The sequence below is a fragment of the Aquila chrysaetos genome, chromosome 1 (genome assembly GCF_900496995.4).
Source record: "Aquila chrysaetos chrysaetos chromosome 1, bAquChr1.4, whole genome shotgun sequence".
Classification (NCBI taxonomy): domain Eukaryota; kingdom Metazoa; phylum Chordata; class Aves; order Accipitriformes; family Accipitridae; genus Aquila; species Aquila chrysaetos.
This window is the reverse complement of record NC_044004.1, coordinates 58,824,146-58,839,034: the sequence shown is the minus strand read 5'-3', so window position 1 is coordinate 58,839,034 and position 14,889 is coordinate 58,824,146. Positions and strand designations below refer to the sequence as shown.

The following is a 14,889-nucleotide window of genomic DNA, read 5'->3' as shown; positions in this document are numbered from 1 at the left end:
GAGATGACAGAATTGTAGCCTGTGGCATGTGGTTTTGATTCCCGAATGCTTCTGAGAAGGAAGATTATATGCCTAGCAATCAGTGCAGATATGATTGCTATCTGTTTGAATTTATGAAGTTTTAAAGAGATGTGTGATATTTTACCTTGACAAATTGCAAAACATTTTGAATTGACAAAATCCAATATCTTTTGGAAGAAAAAACTAAGATTCTGAGACTTGGAAATACCTGCTGTGATCAAGCAGTTAAAGTCCTGTACTTTTTCATTTTGAGATAATGGTTTAACAAAACCAAAATCAAAGCCTCCCGAAGGTACCACCTAGTGTTCAAGCATGCTTCCAGACTCTGTTTTGTTCTGTCCTTTTGGTTTCTGAGCACCTGTTAATAATAGGTGCAATAGCTGGGAAGGGAGAGTTTTTTGTTTGTTTTGTTTTATTTGGAATATTCTCCTATTTGACCTCTGGACAAAACTCACTCAGATTCTGCAACAGTGTCTTCCTTCTATTCAAGACCAGATCTTCAAGGTCACAGAATCCCTGAAGGCTTTTAAAGCAAAACATAGTCCGTCACCTTTTAGTCTCCATGTTTAGAAGAGTCCCACTGGTCTAAAGTAACCATCTGTGTGTAAGAACTAAAGAACTGCTACTGATCTGTTTCTCTAAATGCAGGTGTGTTTAAATAGGGAGAAAAGGTATTTTAAAAATTGAATCAGCAAGCTTGAGTTACAGAAAGATCCCAGATTACATGAATTTCCAACTCCAAATGCCTGCTCTAAAAGTCAGTCTGATGGCTTAAATGTTAGATTGTGTATAGATCAAGTAAAGAACATAAGAGTATCAGGGAGGTAATTAATTTCTTTTTATCCTTCTTGGTGCTTCTGACATACTTTTTATGCCAGTACAGATTTCCAGACTCTCTTCACTGTGGAAAGTGCTACAATTATTCAGGTGCTGTCTAGCTGCTTCTGACACCTTCCATCATGCATTTCTGCACTTAGATATCTCTCTGTTTCCATATTGGAAATTGAGACACTACTGCAGAAATGGCTGATTTCCCCACAAGTATGCTGTAAAATTGTGTTGCCAGAGAAAATAGGTATAGTTTGCTGTGGAGAACACAGGCCTCTGCCTACCTGAGATACTTTTTCTGGATTATCCATGTATTAGCTTTTCAAAGTAAATGAAAATGGAGACCTCTGCCCAGAGGAGCTTCTAGGTTAATTCTGCAGGAATTCTTTTGTAAGGACTTGCCTCTGTTTCACACCAAGAGTCTGAAGCCTGAATTAGCTTCCTGGTTTTTTCTTCCTGATGAAATTGAAACTGTGAAGTCAGTGGGTCCCATAAGGAACTACCAGTCCTGGTCTTCCAGAGGTCCACTTGTTGGGGTGTACAGTGGTTTCCTACTTCCCCACATATCCAAGGCCCTTTCCAGTAAGAAGCAAGTACTGTGGCATGTACCCTGGTTCTTTGTCCAGGATGGAGGCAGGATAGAGCCAAGGAGAGCACCAGATGCTGTGAAACAATCCCTACAGTTTGGATGTACTTGCTGAAGGTTGTGGAAGCTGAAGGCTGTTCGTAGCCTATAGGATCACACTCTCAGCAGCTTTAAGTGCCATGGTGCTGTTCAAGTTAAGAAGAGCTGCAAGCCCGATTATAATAAAGGGGATAGAAGTTTTTCTCTTTCACAAGCATTTTTAACACCTGTATTTGGTAACATGCCTTGGTATTTCTAGATGAAGGTACAGGTTGTTGATAGACCTGGTAAACTCGGTTTTAACCTGTGAACCAACAATGGCACAGCTTGAAATTACTTAGTTTTCTATTTTCTCTTCTTACAAGAAGTGGAATAAATTTCTTGAAGAGCACAAGGTAGTAGATAATGAGATAACAGTGTTTTCCAGCTTGTGTCTCAGAATGTACCAGAAGCCTACTACACATGTTGAGTAACTTGTGACCTACTCAAATAATGTGTGCCCTGATTCACAAAAAGTTGAAATAATTTGAATGCATTTGGAGTTCTGGGAATGTTCATGTTCTCTTTTCAGTGAAATTGGAAATCCAGTAGCTCTAGTGAAGACGTGGCAATTTACTCCAACTGTGAATCTGCTGCCATGTTCTCCTTAATTTGTAATGAAGTTCTGTGTCAATAAAGAAAAAGAAAATCATGTTTCAGATGATGTTGAGAGAGAGGGCAGTAATAACCTTTTTGCCTCTCAGGCAGGGGAGGTTTGCTTGGACCATATACAGAGAATGACATTTAAGTTCTCTGGCATGAGTTCTGATATGGCACGAGAGAGCTCAGCCTGTCTTAGGTACACAAGGGAAATTTGCCTTGAAGACAGGGAATGGCTTCTCTTTTTCCCAATTTCCAATGTAAGTATGTGTGGGTTGGGGCAGAGTGGTGGGAGAAGAAGTTTAGGAAAGCTAGCTGTTGCTTACAGGGGTCTCTCATTCCCTGTTGAAAATCTTTCCAGATTGTTGGAGTGCCAGTGTGCTTCTATTGCTCTTCTGTCCTTGCGGTTCAGATGTTTGGGAGAGCTGTTCGCAAGGGTTTTTTGGCTCTATATGTTGCTGTGTCAGGAAGAATCTGTTTTCTCTTTGAGCCAAGAGAGTTCAGTTTCTTTTTAGGTAAGAATGGAGGCTTAGGTTTAAGTTAGAAAGGTGTGACTGTATGCATCTTTAATGTTAGAGGGGAATGTAAGAATGACTAGTTAGTTGTAATTTGTGTCTGGTTTCCATGGCACTTGAAAGCCCTGCAGATCTACTTTCTACAAGAGTTGAAGGTATCATTCCTCTGTTGCAGAAAGGATTAAGAGAATTCAGAGGGAGGCCAAGCAGTGGGGCAACCAAAGGGATTAAGTTTTGAAATGTTATGTGGAACTAGCAAAATGTACGCTATGCAAGAGGGAAGGCCAGTAGTTTCCTTAGCTTTTCAACCTTTTCAGTAAAGTTGTGTACTGCCTCTCATATTTCATCTTTCTTCCCATGCCATTTGTCTGCTATTCCTGGTGATAAGGACTCTTAAATACCATACAAGAGTTTTTCTGTTTTATCTTCTCACTTTCAGAATGAATTATAAATGAATTTGTGATTCTTTTCTACCCAAGGGCTAGGATTTCTGCTTGCAGACTATTCATGAGAACTTAAAGTGAGTCAGTGATGAGAAATCTCAAAGACTGACACTGATCGATCGACATTTTCAGATTCATGAGCTGCAATAGGATAGAAGCTGTACATGGGCTGTTTTTGTTTCTAATTTCCACGTGGGAGAGTGTTTCGTGCTTTTATGTTTAAAATACTTTAAACTAGTGCATAGTAATAAAAATTTGGAAGATCAAAATTTACAATGTTTTCAGCTCCTTGGAAAAGAAGTAAATTTAAACATGTTCAGTGTGTGAATCAACCACTTCTTGCCACTGAAAAAAACCCATATATTATTTTATCCCCCAAAATTGGTTTTAAAGACAGATAAGTAATTTTACAGATGTTTTGCCTGAACAGAACACTCCAGAATAACCAGAGAATTCAGGTAAAGGTGTCTCTTTGCAAAAGAAATCTATACTATAATGATTAACCCAAATGCAAAATCCCTCTGTTTTAAGATGTATTGTTTTCCAAACTAGTAGTTTTGTGCTTATACAGTCTTGCTGGGCATCTGTTCAGGAAAGTAAGACCTAAAGTTACTGCTTTTACTAGTTATTCAGAATAAGAAGGATGTTCTTCCAAAGGATATTGCCTTTTTTGTGAAAGACAGTGGAAAAGTGTAACCTTGCAGTTAAGTCTGCAAAATGTCACATCTTTAAAATGAATTAATATCCATTTTTCATCTTATGTTAAAATGAACAAAATGAACTCACAGGGACCAGGCAGAACTGACTGGGAACTGCTGCTGGCTTCAATTCAGTCTTTCAGGCCAACGGTCAAGGCCAGATCCTCAGCTGGTGTGAATCTTCATAGCTCCTCTGGGAAACTACTAATTGTGATTTTGTTTTCAATGGCCAGAGTTCTGCAGCAGCCTTCTTTGTTTCATTCTGGTAGCATGTTCATAGTAAATTTTATAAGGTGTTGTTCTTAAGCTGTTTGGCTGCAAAAGTTTACTAAGAACTAGCAGATGAAGTGGAAATTCTCAGCCTGTGCCTCTCACAGCAACTATTCTTTTTTCCCTAATACAACTGCATTGGCCTTAACTTGCAGGAAATCTCAGGAACAATAGTCTTTGGCATTTTAACCTCTGTACTTCAGTAATGGCTGCCAGAACAATGACTAAGAGAATGATGATAAGAAGCTCTGCCTGAGCACTAATTAATAGTTATTGCCACTCTTTTTATCAATTAAGGTAGATAGCATGGGAGGGGGACACTGCTTAATCAGAAGTTAGATGAATTTCCCGTCATAGTTAATCTGTTTTCTTAGCTGGTCGTTCTTTTATCTAGGTGATTCATCAATACTAAAGCATTGCAGATTTCAATACTAGTACTCTAGAAATTGCAGTCTTTATGAAACACTCCTCAACCACACAGGAACATGTTTTCAGAATTACGTTGTGTGCCGGTTACACACAGAAAATGGGAGCAGCGGGTAGAACACAGGCTCCACTGAAATGCGGATGAATACCTTGTATGAAACCTGTGCTTTCCTCTTCATGTGCATCTGCTAGTTCAGGTTTTCTTAAGTTCTTTATGATGTTAGACTGATAAGAAATTGGTTTGCGGGAGTAAGGAAGTGATCGTCCCCCTGTACTCAGCACTGGTGAGGCCGCACCTCGAGTACTGTGTTCAGTTTTGGGCCCCTCACTCCAGGAAGGACATTGAGGTGCTGGAGCGTGTCCAGAGAAGGGCAACCGAGTTGGTGAGGGGCCTGGAGCACAAGTCTTGTGAGGAGTGGCTGAGGGAGCTGGGGCTGTTTAGTCTGGAGAAGAGGAGGCTGAGGGGAGACCTTATCGCTCTCTACAGCTACCTGAAAGGGGGTTGTAGTGAGGTGGGTGCTGGTCTCTTCTGTCAGGTGGCTGGTGATAGGACAAGAGGAAACGGCCTCAAGTTGTGGAGGGGAGGTTTAGATTGGATATTAGGCAAAATTTCTTTACTGAAAGGGTTGTCAGGCATTGGAACAGGCTGCCCAGGGAAGTGGTGGAGTCACCATCCCTGGAGGTATCTAAAATACACGTAGATACGGCACTTAGGGACATGGTTTAGTGGTGGACTTGGCATTGTTAGGTTTACATTTGGGCTTGATGATCTTAAAGGTCTTTTCCAACCTAAATGGTTCTATGATTCTATTCTAAGTGTTTAACGATTCTTATAGGCACCAAAGGGGAAATATCTGTTCTCAGGGACAGTCTTGGAACTTCTTTTGTCCCATAGAAATATAGACACAGTACCTCCTAGAGGCCTTCTAGTTACTAAGAGCTTTCACTTTATATAGGAAGTATGGAAGTTTAGAAAAACAGGACTTTTGGGGGGCGGGGGTTGCAAAGCTTTGGAATAAGAGAGTTTTTGTATGACAGTGTATTGCAGCATTGTGACGTTTTTGCTGTACAACTTTTTCAGTATACAAAAACATTCACTTTTTCATTATATTTGTGTTAGGCATTTTCATTTGGTGTTTGCGCTCACTATCCATAAACTCTGATACCTTGTAAAATAATCATTACTGCTACCCCAGACCTGCAAATTGAAAATGCCCAAACTTTCTATTTCATACATTTTTTAAATGTTAAGCAACTGAGTCACTAGAAGTTGAATACAAAAACACCTTGAGAGGCTTTTGCTAATGTATCACACCCTGAATTACTGTGCTTTGAAACTGCAACTTTAACCTTTACAGGGCAGAATTATTTCTTGTTTTGAAGCTTGCTGAAGCACAATGAACAGAGTAAGCTTAAAAGGAAAATATAATTGTAATATTAGAAGGGAGGTCTAGGAGGAATTCTGGACTCAGAACATTTGTTCTAATTACATTTAGGTCAGTATTTTCAGGGGTTTTTTTTGTATTTATTCCAGATAGTTATTTGTCGAGGTCCAACTGAAGTGTCCAACTTCATTCAGTCATTTCTGTGATGCAAAGGTTTGACATGATACAAGCTCTGGAGGTCTGTTGATTTCAGAAAACAGTTATTGAATAATGGCATTCATAGTGGAAATATTTTACCTTTTAAAAACAAAATTGCACAGACTTTTATGAACATTTGTTTATCCTTGGTTACCCAGTTTTCCAAGTGCTTAAGTAACTATCAACTAATTCTTCATCTCCAGAGAAACAGATAGCAGTTGAATTTCTTTGGAGCAACGCACCTTCTTTTTCCATCTGTTGAGGAGCCATTTGAATGAGAACCAATTCAGTGAAGCCCTGCAATAGCTTGTCATAGCTGCCTAGCTAGTTTACTCTATTGCACATGATGGCAAAGCGTTCTTCTGAAGTGTTCATGATATCTGAAACAGTGAGAACTATTTTTAATTTTTATTATAGTTAGTTATCTTCCTATTCTGGGCAGCTCTCACAACCAAAATTTTGAGCCCTCTCAGTCTCTTGCTCAGAGAATGTAGGTAACATAGAAAATAGGCACTTTACAGCAATTCCAGAGTGTTTTACAGTTTTTTAAAGTCTTTTTCTGTTAGTAATTTAATTACAGGTTTTCTGTTTAAGTGGCTGCTGGGAGGCTTCTGTGGGGGAGGGATGGAAGCTGTCAGTGGATGACCTGCTAAGTTTCCAGTGGCTTTGAGCTTCTTTCCCAATGCTAGGGAGCAGTGCTTTAAAGAAAAATTGTTCCTATTCAGCTATGTTTTACAGTCTGAATATTCAAAGGATAAGAAACACATTATCATGTGTAAATTGTGAAGTGTATCACTTTAGGTAAGCTTTTAATTGCAATTGGTTTTCTGAGCATACCTTTTCTGAAGGTAGATGTATTGTTGAGGACTGTTCTGGTCATCAAGTGGCATAGTAGCTCAATGGGCATGAGACACCAGAGCCATTACCAGTCAGAGTAAAGGCTTAAGTACCAGAAATGGAAAACTGCTAATTGTATAAAATATTTATTGATAAGTATCTGCTGCTTCTTTTCTCTGATTCATTTTAAAGGCACAATAAGAGCAAGACTATGCTTCTATGTAAATATTTTCTTATTCAATAAAGCCTCTGGAGGAGCTGGAATGATGGCAACGGTGAGGGGGAAATTCTGGGGAAAGGTCTTTTTCTGGAGACATCTGCAATGTCTTGAATTATATCCATCCCACAGGCTGACAGCTGCAAGCAGCAGGCACAAAGTGCTCAACAGAGCAGCACATTTAACAGTTTACTTTGGGGGACGGTATTAATAAGTGAATGATCATTTTACCTTCAAATAGTAACTTTGTATTGAGGGCTCCCAAATGGTAATTTGATATAGCTGAATGTCTTTAGGTTTTATTAGCTTCTTAAGTAGTTAGAAACTGAAGTGGCAATATCCATTCCTCGGACATAAAAGTAGCAGGTATGAGCCATGAAGGTAGTCATCAGTTGTTCTGTATTCAGTCTGGCCTACTGATGGACAGATTTTTCTTAAGACCTGAAATACCCCCAAAATGCAACTGGTTAATATGCAAAAGGTCAACAGATAACTGATGCCTAGGACATAGACGTTTGGAGCCTATTCTGGTAATGGTGAGGTAGGAAAGCTCTAGTTTGAGCATTAATTTCTTGGAGTTTTTAAGATGTTAGCCAAATTTACATCTTTCTCACAGAAGAAGGGGAGGATTGCTGGTTCATCACCTGCCATGGCATCAGGCACTGGAAGAAACTTTCTTCCTTCTCTGGAATAGAGGGAAAAAACTTGTTTGTGGAGTATGTTGTTATATCCGTGGTTCCTTACCCAATGGGCCACTCTCACCTACCAACATCCTCTTGATTTGTTTTACCTAGTTTTTTCCCTATCTTCAGCTTTCTTGGAGACTGTTTGCAAGCGGTGCTTAAGAAATAGGCTGACCTTCATTGACCACATTCAGTATTACTGGTGTCCTCAACCTCTAGCAAATCTTAGGGTCAGAATTCAGGCACTTACTGAAAAGAAGACCTGATTTAAACAGGAGGTTTTTTGAAATGCAGTGGGCTGGGGGGATTTTTCTCCAGTCTGAAAAAGCAGATTATCACTCTACTTGCTGCTCTGATCATGACCAGTGCTGAGTGCTTGGGTACTTTTGCTTCCTTTTGAAGATAAGTGAGTAAACTTGTCACCCTGCACCTCACAGGTAGCTTTCCATTAACAAAATCTGTCCCTACAGTCAAAAGGAGATGCTTACAAGACCCTAGTTCTGCTGAGACAATCAGGCGAAAGTTTCAAGAAGCAACACTAATCTATATGCTTTTGCAAGGCTTGATGCCCAACCTTAGACCTATGAATCCACATTTAAAACTGCAAGGCTTTCATCCACATCAGTGGATCCAGGACCCAGAACTACCACCAGTGGAGCTTTTTCATGTTAGCAGTTTAAAGTTGCATCCAAGCAATGTTCCAACAAGCCCTGTGTCTACTAACAGTGGAAGATTCTGCCTAACTTCACTCTACCTTAAGAATAAAATTGGCGCTGCATTTCAAAGCAGCAATCCTTTTGTTTTTCTGAATAATTGCAGTTCTACTATCAATGAATTCTTTTATTCTTTCACGCATCAGAAGGATTTGGATTCTCCGGTTTTGGCTTTTTGTTTTGCACCCTCATGGAGTTAGAATTCACTTTGCTTGATATAGCACCAGCACCCACAGATTGCACCAGCACCCATAATAGGAAGATGGGAAAAAAAGTGCGTAAGAACTGCAGCAGACATGGTCTGGCTCTTACCAAAACAGACTGCCAAAATGTCAAAGACATGGTTGGCTGATCTATTTCCCTGCTGCCTCCTCTCTCCACTGTGGCCACAAACCACCTGGGTACTTCAGAGACACTAGATGAGAAATGGGTCCTATTAATATCAATGAGACTTTGACTTCTGTATGACATTAAGCAGTTAAGCTTTCCTGAATTGAGATATGTCTTCCTGCCTTCACAGGTCATGGGGACAAAATGGTGATTCTTTACTTCCCAAGAGCATTCTTAATGATTCCTGAAGTTAATTCTTAATAATTTTTCTCTTAACTTGCAAGTAATGGCACAGATCATGTGTTGGGTAAAACATAGTCATGTATGCTGATACCTAGAAGGTGAGGAGATTTTAAGGCTTATGCCACTCTCTATCTTAAAAATACTTGTTTGCATAAGCCTTGTTTATATGCTGCTGAGCAGATATATTACTGTGGACACACGACTGGCTGTTAGCTGGTATCAGAAAGAGAAAAACCACAGTCATCTTAATGCTGACAAATTTCCAGATGGGTTGGAAGAGAAAAGATTAGAAGGGAGGAAAATTTGAGTCTTCCAGTTAGTTCCTAGATGAGTTCCAAAAGAGAAGAGAAAAGATCCATTGTGCATTTTGAGCATAAAGTTTTACTTTTCCTTGATGTATAAAACATCAGCTGGTTTCAGTCCAGGATCAGAATGCTTACACAATAAGACAGTTTTAATTGGTCATTTCAGTTTAAATTGGCTAGAGTTACAATGTTAATTGAATTGTTTTCCCTTTGCAGGGACCTCAGGGGCCTCCAGGACAAAAGGTATAGTATAAACAACAATACTGTGAAAGTGATTATTCCTCCTGGTGCCAAATTGCTAGCAGGAAAGGTGAATGGAATTAGCTACTGTACACCACATTAAATCAGATAGTTTAGGCTCTGAATTTTGTTTTTGCAAAATGCAGCCATATGATGTGAGACATCAAATTTCTCATTTCCCCCATCATAGGAAGTTCAAGCAATGTAGAGCAGACTGTTTTCAATCTGTCTGCTTAACTTTCAGGTGAAAAGGTCACTATAATTTTCTTGTTCATGCACTGGTACCACTAGGAAACCAAAGTTAAAACCTTGTGAAAGGTTGGGAGATAGAGTTTCTGATTAAATGCATGTCCTTTCTCAAGTAGATCAGTGCCATATGACTAAAAAAATTGACCAGCAGAAACAAAGGACATAGGTGTTGCTGATAAATGGTGCTTGGTTGGCGGTGTTCAGGTGGTCTGCCGGTGTCTTCCTGTTCCTTCGGTAACCTGAGACCTGACTTCCTGGGAATGCTTTCAGCATTATTTACGCTCATTAAAGCTGACTGCCTCAGTTTGATGGAGTGAGTTTAGGATTTATGGAATTACACCATTAAACCAGTCCTAGATATATCAGCAATAACAGCTAGTAAGTGGCACTTTTCCAGCATCTCGCCCACGCACTACCAAGGCAAGTAATTTTCTAGTTGATTTCAAAAGATTAAAAAGTTGTGTGGAAGATATTTAATAAAACAGGCTTAATTTGTATAAAGAAAAAAGAAAGAGGAAAGGCATAAGTAGTATTAACGTATGGGAGAGGGCTGTCACCTCTGTTTTTCTTCTTCTGAGATAATATTCTTTAAGGTGAAGGTTTGCTTGCATCTGTTCAAATGGAACTTTTTGAAGAAAAGAAAAAAACCCTGCTGCTGTGTAAAAATGTAATCCCAAAGCATAAGAATTGGTGGAATTTTGTCAGCTGTGAGCTGTACAGAGTTTGCAGGCTGAAGGAGAGGACTACCCTTCATGTTTGGCAATGAAGGAATACAGCATTGTAAAGCTGTACTGATGTCTAAGTTGCCATTATAAAATTATACCCTAAGACTCGGGGAGGAGGGTATTTTACATGTACAGCATCAGCTAAACCCATGTGCTGATGAGCTTTTGAATATATGGTAAACTGTTACATAGAATGGTAGAATCAGCTTTGTTTACACTTTCTAACATCCTGGGTCTCATAAGTTATAAATAGGATAGTTTATTGAGGCTGATGGTTTAATGCCCTCCTGAGCTTTGTCTTCTAGTTTTCTAGAAAAATTATACAAAGATGTGAAAATGCTCACTAGGGCCCCTTTGCAGCGGCTAGCAGTCATGACCACGCATCCAGCAAAAAGAAGCAACAGGAATGCCAAAGTGGAAGCTTTGGGAGTAAGGGGAGAGCATTTTGGGTCATGGAGATACGCTGGGATGCCATTGTATTGTTTCTTACTGATTTGCAGCTCTGTTATGAGCTGGAGCCTCCTGGGCATTCAAATGTTGGAGGTTTTTTGAGGCCCTCATGACTTGCTTCCTTTTCTTGTTTCACAGGATTTCACAACTCTATTCACTGACAAACATGTGCATCCATTCTGGATGCATTCCCTTTGGGTGTTGGTGCCCTTTGGCTAAACCATTTCTGGAGAAACCTCTAACCAATGTGAATAGAGGGGGAAATGTCATGCACTGTTTCTTGGGATGGAGAGAAAGCAGGGCATGAAGGGATTCACAGGGTGCTTATTTGTTTTAAGGGTCCTGGGAAACTGCACTTTTCACTGTCAGCAAAGCCTCTGCCTTTCCCAGTCCCCTGGCCTCTTTTTAGGGTGCCAGCCCTTCAAAAAGCTGTCACATTTTTGTATGCTGATAAGATGTTTATAAATGAAAAATAAAAATAATGCTTTCAGTTTCCTTGCTGAGCAACACCATTATTACATAAAAAGAGGAGAACGCTGTGTAAGCACATGCAGTTTTCCTGCTTTCTTCATGCCTCAGGTTTTCACTGAACATCTGTAGCAAGTCGCACAAGTTCCTTCAAAAAAATTGTCCATCTTAGAGAAACTTAGTGTAAGAGCTTTGTAAAAAGATTCCTCCAATGTTACAAGTCAATGCTAATATTTGGCTTTCCTTCTTTGTCTGGCCTGTGTTGGTGTTTAAATTTTGATTGCAGTAATACTGATGCAATTTAAAAGGGTATCTGTAATTTGCACTGTCAGGCTGAATTGTTGCAGATTATCTCTTAAAAGCTTTAAGATAGATTGGTGCTACCAGTTATTGAGCTTGAAGCATCACTCTTGAAGCATTAATCGTTTTGTTCAGGTGCTATGTTCGATTGTGTAGGATCAGTCTTAAAATTTATTGAAAGCATAAAATGGAATTGCTTTTCAATTCTTACATTTCTTCTGAAGCATTCACAATGTTACAAAGCAACCATCAGCTGGAAGTTTGTTTCTGGAAGAGGCTGTACAGTGGGACAGTCATTAAAATGTACAACATGCGAACATGTGTGATTAGTATAAAATCTCAACTGAAAAGAAATCTTAGCTTGGATAAAAATTAGTTTTTGAAAAATTTATTGCGGTTACAATAAGTAAGCATTCACCATCATTTCTAAGTACTGTATTAAGAGATGAAAGGTTTCACGACCTGTTTAATTTGCTAAACACTGGCGTCTGTTTCCCACCAGGGTTCTGTCGGAGTGCCTGGTGTTCCAGGGAGAGACGGGCAAGTGGTGAGTTCGCTGACTTTGTCAGCACTGGCATTATTTATGTCGTTGATTAAAGCTACTTAGGGCTTGTTCACATGAGCAATGTGCAACCTTACATCCAGAGCTGTGGTTTCAAATTGGCTTCATGGAAGAGACCGTACAATCTGGTTTGTGCTCTGAAGTAATTTTTTCTGGTTTTGCTTGAACAGGCAGCAAATGTAAATTAATTAAGCTGGAAGTCTGATGTTCAGATTTGATGATGACTGATAGGTTCCAGAGAGAAATGCGTATTAGTGGTGTGCAACTTTAGACAGTATATTTACAAACTAAGTTTTTCTGCAGATTTTTTTTTTACTTTTTGTTAACTGAGTCCCATGATACAAACACTTATGTTGATATTGGGTATTTATACAGTGCCAATACATTGTTAATACAACTATAGAGAATAAAAAGAGACTGGAAACACAGGTGGAGAATAATGTGAAAGTGAAGTTGGTGACAAAAATGCAGAGAAATAAATCAAACAGATATATTCTTGAACACAACCAGGATGAAATGCTAACTCAGGCAAGTCAGTGTCGTCTTTCAGTGCCGTCACCAAGTTAACTCACAGTTCAGAACAGCCCTCCATAAGGAGAGGTCGCAGTAAAGTAGCAGGGCTGTTTCACAGCATTGCTAAGGTTTGTTGGCAAATCTGGGTGGTGAAGTTTAAATAATATCCCTCCCTGACTGTAAACAGTATTATCCATCTGTTCTAACAAGCACTAACATTCTTAGTGAACTTCAAAAGCACTTGCAGGGAATACCAAAAGGAAAATGTATGATACAGGTTGTTCACCATGTTTAAGCAGCAATAGATGGTAGTGTATAAGGATCATGTTATAGAATCCCTTCTTCTGCCTCCCTCCCCAAGAGCCCTAGGAATAAAAGCTCTAAGTGTTTCAGATGATTTAATTTTAATTCCTCTTTCCTAACAAAAAAGATGTATTGTTTCTAATAGCATAATATACAGTATCAGACCTGTGTTTTGACAGTGGTTATAAGAAATGATGTCATAATCAGTTATTTCACTTTAGTGGTGATGCTAGGAACCTATTTTTAAAATATTCAGAGTATTATGACTACTGTGGAACAACAAAAGAAAAAATATTTAGAATTAGCTATATATAGCAAACAAGAAATTATGAGAAAATATTATGAAACAAATTTGCATTAAGACCTGAGATTTTTTCCTTCATATTTTATAGCTGCATTCAATTGCAATGTGAATGGTAGACAGTACTTGCCAACACAGATGCTGTTGCTGTACATAATTCAAGTAATTTTTGTGACCAAAGTATGAGTGAAAAGCCAGTGAAGACACAGTTTGTAGCACGATTTTCTTTGGATGTGCAGGAAGATGTAGGAAGACTGGAAAGGGTGAAGTTGCAAACCACATTGAATAGAATAGAACTGATGATTCACATTTTATCCAAGAGCTTTACTTTTAATAGCATCATCACACAAACTCTAGCCAGAAATCTTCACTCAGATGAGCACAAAAAATGGATGTTGATGAAATAAGTCAAATGTGCAAAACTTATCTGATGATTAAAGTGTCATTTTGGGAGATGTGGAATTTTTTTAAGCTGTATTGGCAAGGTGGTTGTATGTCTATTTTTTGGAGGCCCCATAGACTTACCTGCAGTCATGTTTCATGGGGAAGAAAGGACATATGCAATTGCCTTTGATTAAAGGAAAATGCAAACAGATCTTTAAATGCTGTTTATCAACTTTAAGTTGTGCTTTAAAACCAGCTCCTAGCTTTTTCAATTTATGGTTTTATGTTTATTTGATTTATTTCAATATTTATGACATCTAAAAATCTGAAGACATTCTTAAATTATTACCACTTTAGTAAAGACATCAGCATATTTTTAGTGTAGCTGGACTATTTTACTTTTGACCTTTAAGAAAAGAAAAAATTAATTACTAAACTAAAATCTAGATACCAGGACAAAAACCATACAGATAAAAATGAAATGTGGTCACATTCTTTTGTTTGTTTTCACAATCGTTGGTTGATATTGACTAGCAAGCACTTCCTTAAGTGCAGAAAATATATTATTTTCATATAATACTAAGCAGATGCAAAGTTGAATATTGATATCTCTTTTAATAAATAGATAACAAATTCTGCTAGCTTGGAAATAATGGCAGAAATAAGTTAAACTGAAGCAGTATTTATTTAAAGTTAGAAAGTACAGTGGTGCAGCCTAGGACTCCCATGCTAATATTTTGCTACCAAGCGGTCCATTCTTCCAATTTCTATGAAAAAACAGATTCTCAGTGCAGTGTGACACAGAAGATATTGTTGAATGAAGACCAGAGCAGTAATTTTAAGAGCTGGGCTGTACTATGAGCTGGCTGCTGGCACTCCTGGCTTTACTCATACAGATTCATCTTGATTTGCAGAATAGTTGAACTCAACTTGAATGTGTGATGCAAGTCATCCCCTTTTAGAAGTTACGTAGTTAAAAGGCTTTACAAAAGCCTTACTGTCTTGCTAGCCTTTTAAT

The 14,889-nt window shown here is 38.7% G+C and overlaps 1 protein-coding gene across 5 annotated transcripts in view; it reads left to right on the top strand.

The window, feature by feature from the left end:
* COL25A1 (collagen type XXV alpha 1 chain) overlaps positions 1-14,889 on the top strand; it is a 133,177-nt gene that overhangs the window by 42,735 nt on the left and 75,553 nt on the right. For all 5 annotated transcript variants that reach the window (XM_030029264.2, XM_030029247.2, XM_030029254.2 and 2 more), the window contains exons 8-9: positions 9,593-9,619; positions 12,311-12,355. In XM_030029264.2, coding sequence (XP_029885124.1) covers positions 9,593-9,619; positions 12,311-12,355 — 72 coding nt within the window. The remainder of the gene's footprint in view (positions 1-9,592; positions 9,620-12,310; positions 12,356-14,889) is intronic.